This window comes from Ammodytes marinus (assembly GCF_949987685.1).
Source record: "Ammodytes marinus genome assembly, chromosome: 13".
NCBI classification, from domain to species: Eukaryota; Metazoa; Chordata; class Actinopteri; order Uranoscopiformes; family Ammodytidae; genus Ammodytes; species Ammodytes marinus.
In genome coordinates, this window is record NC_137217.1 from 23,150,445 (window position 1) to 23,164,717 (window position 14,273).

Below are 14,273 nucleotides of genomic sequence, written 5' to 3' on the forward strand. Positions count from 1 at the left end.
TTCCTTTCTTGATAATCGATTAATCGCTTCAATCATTTTAAGCAAAAATGCCCCAACATTGTCTGGCTCCAGCTTTGCATTTTTTGTCTTTATGACAGTAAATTGGCTATCCTTCCATATATATATTTTTTTGGACAACATTTTGAAAATGTTTCCTCGCGCTAAGGAAAATTGTAACTGGTCTTTCTCACTAAACCAAACTAATAATTGAAAATCATTAATTGCTGTAGTGCTTATTGAAAAGCACAACATTCTCCTAGTCATAAAAGGGAGATTTAACAGGGAACAAAACCTCAAGAAAAGCAGAGAAGAGATCCTTCTCCCATGGATGGATAGACCTGAAAAATAATTTGTATAGAGTTGTAGATCTGTATTTATTAAGGCACAGCGTCTCCAGTCACTTCCCCCTCTTGAATAGTTTTCTAGTTTGGTATTGAAATGTTCCCTGTGGCACAAAATTATAGTATAAGTATGACCTCCCAAAAATAACCTTGGATACCTCTCCTGATAGATGGAGCCTATTTTTAAAGCCAAATCAATGGTTGAGACTCATAAGAGCCCCTTAGAGCAAGACACACCAGACTCTCCAACTCAAGTTTAGACATTTGACTTGGATTGTGGGTGGTTTAGGCAGAAGATTTTTTTTTATTTGAACAATTGTCCCTTGTGAGTCTGACATTAGTGTTGTAGTGGTGCAATGCTTAAACAGTGCACTGCTTTTTTTAGTTTGAATATTTTTGCTCTCAAATATGGCAAACATCAGCTCCTTACTGTCTTGGACAAAGACTAAATAACCCATTGATTGTCTGATTAATAGGCCTATCACCAGACAGAAGAACATGTTGAATGTGTCAGGGTTTCAGGGAAAGACAGACAAGAACCCAATTGCAGGACACAGGAAACAGTTCAGATTCAAAAATAGATTTTAATGAAGTGGATGACAAACCAGGCAGTAAGACAGCGTGGCAAACAAGTCCAGTTGGGGCAGGCAAAAGTCCAAAGACAGGTCGAAACACAAACAGGCAAGCAGGATCGGAACACAGGATGAAATCCGAATGCTGGAAAGCTGGGTGAACACACTAGGACATCTGACAATCTGGCAACTGACTGAGGGAACTGAACTGAGATATATACTGGGGCTGATTAACTGATGAGGAGCAGGTGAGTGTGGGGCAGACCAGGTGAATGCAATTAACAGGGAGTGCAGAGCAGGAGGGAGTGGCCGGGTCTGAAATGACATGAGAGTTAGAAAGGAAAACAGACATATGAAAACAAACTAAATACTGGCTGAAGTTGTGACAGAATGTTTTGGTTGCACAGCACACTATCGGTATGAGTTTGGCATCGGGTACCAAGGTGTGTTTATCTGCAAGTACTGAGGCATTTTTGGCCTCTTTGACATTGATTCTGCACAAGCTAAAAATTCCTTCCCAAAATATTCAGTATCGGCTTGCTTGCTGCTGCTTCGTTTGCTTTCATTTTAGGAAAAAGCAGCTAATGACACAGTGGACACACAGATACACAAAACAGACATCCGAACAAACGAGCAGTTTATGCCCACAAAATCCAAAGTTTTTCTGCATTTGGCCTCAGAAACTACTGCCACACACACACACACACACAAAAGGAAACATGCAAACACACACACACACACACTAAATCACACATGGAAGCAGTTAGGCCAAGCTGGAGGTTCACTGTGGCCTGCCAATCTATGCCAGTCGATTGGCCCCAGCCTATCAACTCCATGTTTCCATGAAGCCAGTGACCTCTATACGGGGACAGGGAGAGGGGGGAGAGAGGGGGTGCCTTTGGGTGGGGGTGGCAGTTTTTTGGAGCAGGAGAGTGAAGTGTACTTTGGCTCTATCCTAAGGAGAGAGACGAGAGAAAACGAAGAGAGGCGTGTTCAAGTTTTCAGTGAATACGTATGGCTATGTGTGCTTGGAAGAAGGGAGGAGGGAGGGTTCAGCTGCATGCTTGTTGTTTGGGATAGCCTACCTTGTTTAACCTCCTCCTTAGTCAGAAGAACGAGATGAGATGTGTTTTGTTAGAGGGATGGTTCAGTGTCATTAAAAAAAAACTCTGACAGCGACTCAATTTAAAGCCATAAGAAATGAGTGATTCTCTGTTCTATCCAAAAAAAAAATTGCATCAAGATAAAGCCCTCAGAAGAGACATATCAGCAGTGGTGCCTCTAACATGTCCTTTTGGAATCGGGATAACAAAGATTTGACGTTGTGATCCCCTTTTGGACTTGTTGTAGCTGAACACAATGGACATAATGTAACAGGCAAGATCCCGTGTTAAGCAATGAAAAGTCCTGCCTGTGTTTTTTTCCCCTGTGCTAACATGGGCCATAATCTTATTTTAGCCACTACGTAATGGTTGTTAAATGACATAATTGGCCCTTGTCTTCCGGCCATGAATGCACTGGCTGTCTTGGAGCGATCGTACAAGGGGCCGCTTTATTTTTGGGCTAAAGGTGGAGGAGAGACGAAGGAGGGGAGAGAGAGAGAGAGAGAGAATGAAAATGAAACAAGATTTAGAATGATGAAATGTACAGAAGAAAGGGATGATAGAAGGGAAGAAAGGATGTGGTAGTCGAAAAGTTCCTGTCTCACAAATGCACCGATGTCACTTCTCTTACACACAGTGACTCTGCCGTGAGAGACGCTATCTTCAGTGTCCCACAGTGTGCCCTCTCTCCTCTGTTGTTTGCTCACTGTCAGTGCCGTGACCAGATTCCTGGGATAACTTTGCCCCCCTTTAATGTTCAGACCAGTGCTCCGTTGCCCTTTTTACAGCGTCGAAAGGAACACTCAGACACATTTAGGCCTCGTTATCTTGAAAAGTCTTATCTATGTGAATGGATAAATAGCCTAATCTTTTATCATGTCTGTTTCTACTGTAGAATAATTGAAGGTGCTTGTGTTGTCTGTTGTATGGCCTATCTGTTTAGAAGTCAAACCTTGTCGTGGTCAAAATCAAAGCAGCAGAGGTTGACATGTTCTGACTTTCAGTTGCTAGTGTGGGTCAAGCGTTTCCCATAATGCAATGCCATAGACCCTCTACACATCTGGTAAATGGCTCATGTTTTTTTGTTTTTTTCGAACTGCACATATCTCCAGTTTGTGATGCAGTATTTTTGTTTAGATTTTAAAGTCTTCTTGAGCCCAAACCATCATAATGATAGCATTAGGTTTATTTTCTCAGACTTAAGAAAAGGTGCCTCCCAGCCACATTATACAACAGTTTTGTGTGCGCTGAGTAGTTCTCTCCATGACGTATTGAACCAAACTCCATGTGTACAGTCAGTGGAGGTTGTCTTTTTTTAAGACATGGTTTTTCTGCCTTTTCTCTCCTGTGACCTTTGACAAAAGTACAAAAAAGTCAATATATTAGTTTGCATTTATAAGTGACATCATGTTATATATGTAATACTTGACTTTGCTTGTATGCAGAAACGGAGATGTAACAAGCCACATTTGCATATTTCTGTTCTGGGAACAGAGCTTAATTGTGTAACTCGTCTTACAATTGTAACCAGTGTACTTCTTTCCACTTTAATATGCAGACTTGTGCATGCTATAGAGCCCATGTTTTCACTGAGGTGCTGCTAACCATCACCTCTGACAGCTGCAACCTAAAAACCATTTGGTCAAGGTTGGAACCTTTCGGGTCTGTAATAGAGCATGGTTTCTGGATGCGTCTGTGCCTGTTAGACTTTTCCGGAGTTTCTCATACTTATGTTTCCTGGTTTCCTTTTTTTTCTTTCTTTCCACAGTGCCTTGTTCTTTATTTTCTGCTCTTTTTTTGTTTTTTTTCTCCACACACACGCGCTCTCTCTCTCTCTTTCTCTCTCTCTCTCTCTCTCTCTCTCTCTCTCTCTCTTCCTCCTCTCGCCCCATTTCCCCCCTCTGTTTAGTCTATAGGGTTCACTCAGGCTAGTGGCTTGCAGCAACAGTCATGTTCACCACTCGTAGTGAGTCCTAGAAGATTATGAACACAATGCAGGCCTCAGTAAAAGTCAGTTATTTTTTATACTGTACCTGTATATATTTTTTTAAATGACCTAGTTAATTTCCTGGTGTTAAAACTTTGTTAAGCTCTGCAGAAGCTGGAAAAAAATATTGTTGAGATACTTGCATCTCCGAACTTTCCATGTTGATAAGGATGCCACTTGTATTTCATTTCAGTGTTTTGGTTTCGGTCTCAAAACCATGATACACTTACATCCAACAACAACACATCTCTATGATGAAACCTAATTCAGAATGCTTTTCTTTAATGTAGCAGTAATGTTGTTTTAAGACTTTTTTCTACTCTTCACACTCTTTTCTCATGCACTCCCTCTTCCTCATTTGTTTATCACTCTGGTTACGTCGAGCTGCATGTGTAACTTCCTTTTCTGGTTCCCATGATGTGAACTTAGTGAGAACTTGAGGTGGCACTGGAGGTTCTTTTTGATGCAGTTTTGTCTCTCTTTTCTCTCTATCACTCTCTTTACTCTTTCTTTTGGCTCGGTCTCCATCCCTCTTTTTCATCTGATAGGTCATACAAGAAATGCCTCTGATAGCGTCCTGAGGAAATTACACCCACTTCCTGTCTGTGTGCCTCCCCATTTGCCACCTTCCACTCCCCCATCCCCCCCCCCCATTCTTCCCCTTAGGGAGCAATGGTGCTGGGTAGGAATCCCCCAGTCACTGCTAAAGAGGCCCGAGCCTGATGAGAGAGCCAGATAAACAGCAGTACAAACACAGCAAGCTATAGCCATTAGCTGCAGTGCTGGTGCTATTTTGGGACCCTGCCCCCCTCATAGCATATAGAGGACAGGACATATAGAGGACAGGACACGACCTATTGTGACAAAGTCTAGGAAGAGAACGGTGACCCCTGCTCGTACAATGGTTTCCTTGTCCAGGTGCATCTAGCTAATTGTGAATGAGTGACTGTGAAACTCTAATGTTAGTGTTTTCAGTACAGGAAGATGTATATTGTGCTGAGTGTGTATTCCCTCACACTCAGCATATGGGGGGTGGCTCTGCACCTGCTGTAACCATACCCAGCAGTGATGTCACTGTGTACAATAGTACATCACGGAAACACTGATGTGACATTGGAACTTCAAACCACGCTGACTGACATTTATGTGAAGAAGGAGGCATCTTCCTCCTTGATTCTGGATTTTCCAATGAGTAAGAAAGAGTGGATGCCAAATTAAAAAACAAAGCAATTAAACTGTGTGAGGAAAAGAACAAAACACATCAGACGCAATTATTATGTAATGCGCAATATTGTTTATGCATCTGAAAAATATGCCACAATTTCTTTACATTAGTGTGTGGCATATTGGCTTTCTTCAGCATTGACTGTGAGTGCAGCATAGAGCGATGTGTTAAGAGCTTTAATGTGAGGAATACCATTAGATCGGAATACAACATTGTTTTTTCGTGCCATTTATATGCTATGAGTTTGTGTGTTCAAGCGTATCACTAGGGTTGCCCTGATACCATTATTAGCACCTGTCCCTTTTAAGAATGTGTCTGTTGACTGTTAATGGCGTCACACTTTGAAAGGAAGTCTTCTACTAACTAACTGTGGGATTGAACGTCTGTGTGTGGTGGGAAATGTACGCAGTCAAACCCACAAACTTCCACCAGTGTGCAACAACAAGTGCAATCACTCACTGTTGGCCGATGGCACATGATAACCTTTACTTCTACTCATAGTTTGTGGTGCCACTGACTGACACCTGCCTGCTTGAATAAGCTGCGCTGCATCATTTGCTCCACTAAACTTATCACCCCCTCCCCTTCAGACAGTCACCGATTGACAGGTGTGTGGGATCCGCCCGGTAGCAACATGGACGCTGACGACGCCCACTGGGTGAGGTCACAGTATATGACGACGGCTCCTCCTCTCTTCCTCGGTCTGAAGGGGTTTCACAATGGATTTGGGCTTTGCATAAGTTGTGATGTAACGGTGCCTCAGCTGTTATAATTAGGCCGCAGCGTAACCTTTTAGTGACCTGGTGGAAATATGAAATGCTCAACTGTGCTGCTTTGTCTAAATGTTCAACTTATGAAACAGGTGTTTTTTCCCCTCTCTCTCTCTCTCTGTTTTGTTCATGTACTGTATTAGAGATTTCCACAGGGTGGCCCAGAGATGGAGAGGAATGCTGCTGTAAAGACCAGTTGTTGTCATATAACACACACACACAGACACATACACACATACCCGTACGCTGGCAGCTCCCGACAATCACATAGGAATGGCCCCCTCCCACATACGTGCTCAGTCTTCACACACACACACACACACACACACACAAAGGCACGTACGCATGATGGCTATCATTGGATTGATGCCACCTGACACTTAGTTAGCACTGGAATGTGATGGGAGGGAGGGGAGGGCAGGTTTAGGTGGGGAGGGGGCAGCTGCCGAACCCTCAGGAGCACCAGAGCTGATCTTTTGCACTTCTGGGACGCTCAGTTCAAACACTGTATTCTCTCAGTGGTCTTTGTCTGGGTACCTCAGCCCATGTCCCTATCAGCCAGGAAACACACCCTCGCCGTTTTGGAGCGTATGCCAGCTATCGTTCGCTAATGGAGGTGAAGGGAAGAGGGTCTGGTTACTGTTGAAAACTCACAGACTGTCTCCATCTGTTGTCTGAACTGTGCCATATGCTGGAATGTACCACTTGGCTTCCCTTCTGGACAGAGGAGCAGGCTCCCTCCCACTCCTGCCTCTCTCTCTATAATCCCGTGCTCTTTAACTGCAGAGCGGAGGTCACCTTCCCTACTTCCCTCTGAGTAGTAGCAATAACCCCTGTCTGTCTGAGTGCATCCCAATTGATCTTGTAGAATATGAAAATATACGAAAGTAACTCCAGGATCAACCAAGACATAACGTTAACAAGGGACGGGCTTCAGCATCTCCTGTAATGAGGAGGCTGAGCTGATGTGATCTCTAGTGCAACATAGCAGCATCATTGTTGTTGTGATGTGAGCTTTCCTCAAGCATCTTCTGCTTTTGCATCTTCATTAAAGTTTTACAGTAAAAGGTGGAGTGATTCTACAAGCACTCTCCAGAATCCAGACTCCAGGTTTAATTGAGCTTTTCAAATGCGAGGAATTGCTTTCTCTGTCTTATGTAGGGATGGGTATCATAGGATTTTATTGATACGGTAACGGACATCAATATACTGATATTGCTTATCGATACCAAACATATTCGATACCTTTATTGAAACTACTGGTCCATAATTTGGTGAAAAAATTGACGACATGACATGAAAAGATTCAACTGTATTTATGATTACTTTTTGGCAGAAATAAGTTAAATTGCTAAACTTTCAAACACGCTGCACTGCTTTAGATTTATAATGTTTACTTGTAGTTTTTCATGGGGTTGCTGATTTCACTGACTTTTAGCTGCATTTCTTTTAAGATAGTAAAACGAGCCCTATCTTTTGAACATGTTTCCTTATCAGCCATGGTGAATGTAGAGTGCTGAAAAGTAAATGCACAGTTACAAACCATCAAATGTAATCGCAGCTTCATGGCAGCAGCTTCATCATCATTATTGGACCGTTAAGAATTAAAAAATGCTGCTACGCTACATTATAACGAAATAGCATGCATTGCATAAATCAACAGCAGTATCGTTTGTCAAGGAGCTTATCGATATTTCTGTAGTGACCAATAAAGAACCGGTACCATGTTAGTATCTGTTTTCGATACCCATCCCTAGCTAAATGATTATTATATGCTATGGCTTTCACAGTCACCAGAGCAGCAGTGCTCTTCACACAACCTTTAATGCAAATTTGTGATATGAAGCAATACAAGTAAGGTTGACTTTGCAAATGTACAATTTACAGTATGCCAACTGACATGAATCTCTCTTTATGAAGGTACCGACCAAAAGGTAGTAACTAAATAAAGTGATCGGCATTGTGCAGGATCTGCACAGCAACACACACCTGGTCTCAAGACTGTATGTCGTATATGTTATCACTTCGAGCTGCAACAGTGAGAGCATTTTATCTTTCCACCAGGACATTCTTTGATCTGCTTCTGCAACATTTGTCATTCATAGTTGTTATCATTGTTGTCACGGTAACATGACTTTGTGTTTGCCTGTGTAAGGTGGCGTTGGAGGTTCCATTTTGGTCGGTGGCTGGTGTGTGTGTTTGTCTGTGAGTGTGTATGGCCATGGAGAGTATGTGTCTATGGCTCTGACAGGCCTGTGTCTCTGTGTTTGGCTAACCCCTCCTACGCATGTTGCTCCAACACTGGCCTTTCTCAACATACAGCCCACTGGATATGATCCATGAATGAACACATTCTCTCTCTGTTTCTCTGTCCGTCACTCAGTTTCACTGTCTCTCTCTTTCTGTCTGTCTCTTTACAAGAACTCACCTTGACCTCCGAGCATTTGTCAGCTGTGCTGCCTAACTCTGTACACACACACTGTGTCCAGGCCATGAATCGTATCGTGATCGTGTAAACAGTCATACTTCCTTAGAAACTCTAACCCTTAAATGATTTCTCGGTTCCTGCCTGATAACATTTAGACGACCAACATGACCACACATTTATTTGTATATTTTAGATATTTACTGTGAAGAAACCATACAATTTTTAATTTTTTTTAACTACCACATATGTCACACACAAAAAGAAACATAAAAGGTTTAGCCAGCACAGTATTAATAGTATGGCCAATTCTCAAGTGACTGACACATTTATTGTGTTGGTGTGTCTACATATTAATGATACTAAACTTTAAATAGATCACTTTCCTAAACAAAAGTTACAAAGGGCTTTACAATACAAAGCCAAAAACAAACCACAATTGCTATACAAACAACTCTACACCTGTCAAATAAAGGTGAACATACCAATAAAATATCTTGAATACCTTTTTAAAAAGTTAAGTCGCCACCAAAGAAGCTTGGGTTTGTCTAGTATTTGAGGTAATTTATGTTATCTACCACATCCTCTCACCTGTTGTCTTTTATTAAGGCCAGTTAACCAGGTCACCATGTCTGTAGGCTCATTGTTCGGTAGGTTTAAAACCTATTTTACAGACAGGCTTTGTAGTGTGATGACCTATCGCTGAATTTGGTCACGCACTCACTCACTCACTCACTCACTCACTCACTCACTCACTCACTTACTCACTCACTCACTCACTCACACACTCACATTCGCGTTTGTAGGGCAGGGCTGGCCTTGCTCTGCAGTCCAGCCAATAACTCCAAATGATGACATCTTAAAAAATGCTCCTCACTAACAGTTTCTGAAGATCTTTTTCCTACAGGGACCATTAGACCCACTCTTTCCTTTGACTCAATCCTACAACTCTTTTGCTCTGTACTTACACACTTTGCCCCCTGTACTCGATGGACAATGGTAAATGCTGAAAAGTTTGGTTTTTTGATGTGCATTTGTATGTGTTTGGGTGTTCCCCTCCCTGGTAGCGGCTGTGGGTCTGGGCCTTCACAGGACTGAAGAATACATGAGCTATGTGTTATGTGTGTGTGTGCTTGCAGTGGGGAAGTGGTGGGGGTATATTGGTCACTTGTTCCGATTGCTTTTATTTTCCCATTCATGGTTTTCAAAGGCAAGGGTTGGCATTAAACTTTCATTTCAGTTTGGTTTATTTATGTTTTTAGACCTGGAGGGTTTACGTCCTGGCAGCTAGAGGAGTGTTTTCCTCTTGAGTATATTACTGAACCCAGCCCTAATCTGAAAACACTATTTCCAGAGGCAAAATGTTGCCCAAACAGCCAAAAATGCTGTTTTGCAGTACACTATAGACACTGAAATATTCCGCCCCTGATTTCAACACCTCAAATACAAATTTAGGTTTGCCCTGGGGGAAGTGGACTTCAGCATTTCACATACTACTCCACCATCCCAAAATTATTTAGTGCAAAACTTTTTTAATTGCTTCATTACCATTCACTATCAGTGTCCCGTTCCCAGTAGCCTCATGATTTATTTCAAGAGAGCATAATCTTCACAGAATCCGAAGAAAATATTGTAAAATATTGAATGCTTCAAGTAATTTTTCAATTAAATGTAGGAGAGATGGTGGTCAGGGTAAAACGACAAGTGCAAAACTAATTTTTAATTTGCTTTATACGTATTTGCCTTGCCTGGCTCATAAATTGGGATCCTGCTGTGCGTTATGACTCAGCAGGCCTGTGTCTCTCTCTCTCCTGAGGATGTGTGGTGGCGGGATGTTGGGACGTCACGTCTCCCTCTCTTTCTGTATGTTTTTTTTTAAACTTGGGAAAGTTCACTGTGTTCAAACTGTACTCTGGCTTTATGTCTGGCTCTGCTCAGCGGGGGCTCAGGATGTCAAGAGAGGTAGGCGACTAGTTCAAAGTATAGCAATACCGTTTGCTAATTGTCTTGTTTTCTTCCCCTTTCTCTTTCTCTCTCTCCCCCCATGGCAGGGCGTGTTTGGGGCTCAGTGCTCTAACGCAGCCATGAGCATCATCGGGGCCGAGGATGAGGATTTCGAGAACGATCTGAATGATGTGAGTGAATATAAAAATGGGAATAAAAAGAGTGTAAGGTGACATTTTGTTTAAACCATATTATTATTTTTGACTATTTCCCTCTCTCTCTTTGCTCTATGTGTGTGTGCTGTCTCCTGTCAGCCGGCTGATGACGACTGCAAACACTTCAATAGTATAGACATCTTGAAGGAGAAGCCCACCCACCTGCTGGTCTTCATACAACATGTAATTCTACAGTTTGACACCGCTCCCCTGGTGAGAACTACAACTCCTATAATACAACGCCCTGTCTGCACAGGATGTTGTTTCGGCCGCGTTACTCAGTAATCGGTCTCATACAAGTCTGAGTAGATAGGATATTTTTGATCAATACTGTAGTGTCTACACACACACAGTCATGTAATGGCCCGCTTTACACATGCAAGTGTGAGCGGGAAGTGTCATGATTGGCTCCAAGGCTGTTTTCATTAGTTGAAGCCTTATTATGTATGCATTTTGACAGAAAGAAGCTTCATATACTTACAGTAAACTTAGTATTTGTCAGGATAGTGCCTCTTAATATAATATTTTGAAAGAAAAATCTGCAAAAAAAGCTTGTTTATGATAGTGTTAGTGTGTATGCAAACAGCAGAGTAGGAGGGAACTAGTGACTTTGCATCTCTATGGTATTTGTCTTAACCACAAATTCACCCGGACGCCTCCTCCATATAGAAGTTTAAAGAACTGCAGTTGTGGCTACAAATTATAATTTAAAATCAATTTGTTCCAGATTGAGAGCCGAAATATTTGACTGCTGATTGTTTATTCAACTTCTGCATTAGAATATTATGTTTTGACGAAATTTGTATGGAATAGTTCACTTGTATTGATAGAAGCTCCACCGGGCAACATAGTCCATTGGGCTAAGCAAGCAGGCCACAGCTCCTTCAAAGCAAATGATCAGACAGAGATTTGAAGAGAGAGAGTGTGTTTGTGTGTCAGTGCTAATATAAAGCATTCCTGTCCTTTCCCTCTTTGTTCCGCATGCAGACATTGTGACCCACCCAGGTACTGTTACACTTCCCACAGTCATGAGACCCTCCCTTTTCTATTGCCCCTCTACCTCATTGACGTCCACATAGACATTAGAAGTCTGTCCGGATTGTGTAGCAGTGTAATGTGTTTTTTTTGTCATTTAACTGTTGCTGTGTGAGCGTAGTGTGTGTCGAGTAGAAAGCATTCATTATGGTGTCTAATGAATTATTGGAATTCTGTGAATAATTATTGGTATTGTTTTGTTTGATATTGTCATTCAGATTAGGATTCCCTATTAGTCTTTGGTGAACAGCACAACACGACACTATGTTGATTAAATGTCAGAATCTTGACTTTGAAGTACACATGATTTTTGCTATGGCATAAGAACAGAACATGTGAGAGTGTGGCCTTTAGTACTAGTCAAATACTCCAGCACTCACTGACCCTCTGGTTGTCTCTCCTATCAGCTATGTTACCTCCATGCTGACCTCCTCAGGAGCCTCAGTTCCAAAGAGACCAAGAAGCAGTATGTGGAGTTCTACAACACGTTCTTGGACAAGGGTGCAGTAAGTATCTCCCCCAATGCTGCATTTCCTCCAAGACATCTTTAGAGTCTTAAGCTGTTGTCTTTCATGCCTCATTTGAAATAGAAACGAATAGGCTTGAAATCACGAGCAAACTCATTTACTATATTTGAAACAAATGAGGTTTATTGTAAACTTGAGTTCAGATTAAACAATCTTTTCAGGGAAGCAAATGAGTCAAGTGTTTGTGCAAACTAAAATCACAGCTAAACCAAGGGGACATGCAGACACGCTCCTCATGCAACTTATTTAACTTAAGTTAATCAACGTTACTGCTGTAGTTTGCTTCATGATGTCTTAACAGAGCAAGCGAAATGCGCAAAGTTGGTCTGATGACCTTATGAGAGCTGGACTGTTTGTGACTCAGGTCCTTTCAGCACAGTTTTGTCTTCAATTCCCCTTCAATGCGAAGAAAGTCCAGGCCCCTTTATCGGGTCAGGTGCAACTTTTTGGATGTGTGAAGACTTTCCACGGCACCGTTTTAGGCTCAGCACATTATCAATTAATCGGCCAATCAGACTTTTTTTGTTTATTTGTATAGCACTTTTCATAAAACTAAAAAATCAACTGTAGTCCCCTAGCAGGTTGATGGCATTGAAAGAAAACACTTAAAAGTATTCAGAAATACAATAGATAAGTGCAGAACAAGAGCACATGAGCATAGACAATTAAAATAACACAACTTCTAGACAATGACAGCTGTCTTTGGCAGGTTGATGGCATGTAAAAACATAGCACATATGCATAGGACAGCAATCGATGCGTAGCAATATGGGCACATAGAAGTGCATAAACATATAGCACTTTAATTGAATTACAATCATATGAAAAAGTTTGGGAACCCCTCTCAGCCGGCATTATAATTGACTCTGCTTTCACAAAAAAAATATAAAAGTGGTATGTCTTTAATTTACCAGGAACAGCTAAGTACTGGGATCTTTTCCAAACAAAGATTTTTTGAAAAGCAGTATTTGGTTGTATGAAATAAAATAAAATGTGAAAAACTGGCTGTGCAAAAATATGGGTACCCTTGTGGTTTTGTTGATTTGAATGCCTGTAACAGCATGTAAAACTGATGAATTTAAACACAAAGTTGGTTGGATTATGTTGTTAAGCCTTGAACCTCATAGAAATGTCTGTTTAATCATGAGAAAATGTATTTTAGGTGCCTAAATGCAAGTTGCACTTCTCTTTGACCCTCTGCTGAAGTGAGACAGAATGGGATCATCACAACTGCTCCCAAAAGATCTTAAAAACAAAGATTATTCATTGTCATGGTTTAGGGGAAGGCTACAAGAAGCTTTCCCAAAGGTTTCAATTGTCAATTTCTACTGTAAGGAACGTTGTCAGGGAATGGAAGGACACAGGCACAGTTGCAGTTAATCCCAGGTCTAGCAGACCAAGAAAAGTACAAGAGCGGCATATGCGGCGGATTGTGAGAATGGTTGCACACAACCCAAAGATCACCTCCAAAGACCTGCAAGAACATCTGGCTACAGATTGTGTATCTGTACATGGTTCAACAATTCAGTGCAATTTGCACCAAAACATCTGTATGGCCGGGTGATGAGAAGGAAGCCCTTTCTGCGCCCACGCCACAGATACAGTTGCATGGAGTATGCAAAAGCTCATTTAGACAAGCCAGATTCATATTGGAAGAAAATGCTTTGGACTGATGAGACAAAAATTAAGTTATTTGGTCTTTATAAAAAGCAGATGTTTTGGTGCAAATTGCGCTGAATTGTTGAACGATGTACAGATACACAATCTGCAGCCAGATGTTCTTGCAGGTCTTTGGAGGTGATCTTTGGGTTGTGTGCAACCATTCTCACAATCCTCCACCTATGCCGCTCCTGTTTTTTTCTTGGTATGCCATACCTGGGTTTAACTGCCACTGTGCCGGTGTCCTTCCATTTCCTGACAACGTTCCCTACAGTAGAAATTGACAATTGAAACCTTTGGGAAAGCTTCTTGTAGCCTTCCCCTAAACCATGACAATAAACAATCTTTGTTTTTCAGATCTTTTGGGAGCTGTTTTGATGATCCCATTCTGTCTCACTTCAGCAGAGAGTCAAAGAGAAGTGCAACTTGCATTTAGGCACCTAAAATACATTTTCTCATGATTAAACAGA

General features: G+C 41.6%; 1 protein-coding gene across 7 annotated transcripts in view; it reads left to right on the forward strand.

Annotated features, from left to right (window-relative positions):
- arhgef1 (Rho guanine nucleotide exchange factor (GEF) 1) overlaps nucleotides 1-14,273 on the forward strand; it is a 41,356-nt gene that overhangs the window by 4,205 nt on the left and 22,878 nt on the right. For 2 of the 7 annotated variants that reach the window (XM_080039681.1, XM_080039684.1), the window contains exons 1-4: nucleotides 7,704-8,036; nucleotides 10,475-10,558; nucleotides 10,682-10,795; nucleotides 12,025-12,123. In XM_080039681.1, coding sequence (XP_079895807.1) covers nucleotides 8,004-8,036; nucleotides 10,475-10,558; nucleotides 10,682-10,795; nucleotides 12,025-12,123 — 330 coding nt within the window. In that variant the 5' untranslated portion in view covers nucleotides 7,704-8,003. Of the gene's footprint in view, nucleotides 1-5,818; nucleotides 5,887-7,701; nucleotides 8,037-10,474; nucleotides 10,559-10,681; nucleotides 10,796-12,024; nucleotides 12,124-14,273 lie in introns of those variants that run through there. The other 5 variants (XM_080039679.1, XM_080039680.1, XM_080039682.1 and 2 more) reach the window with 5 other exon arrangements.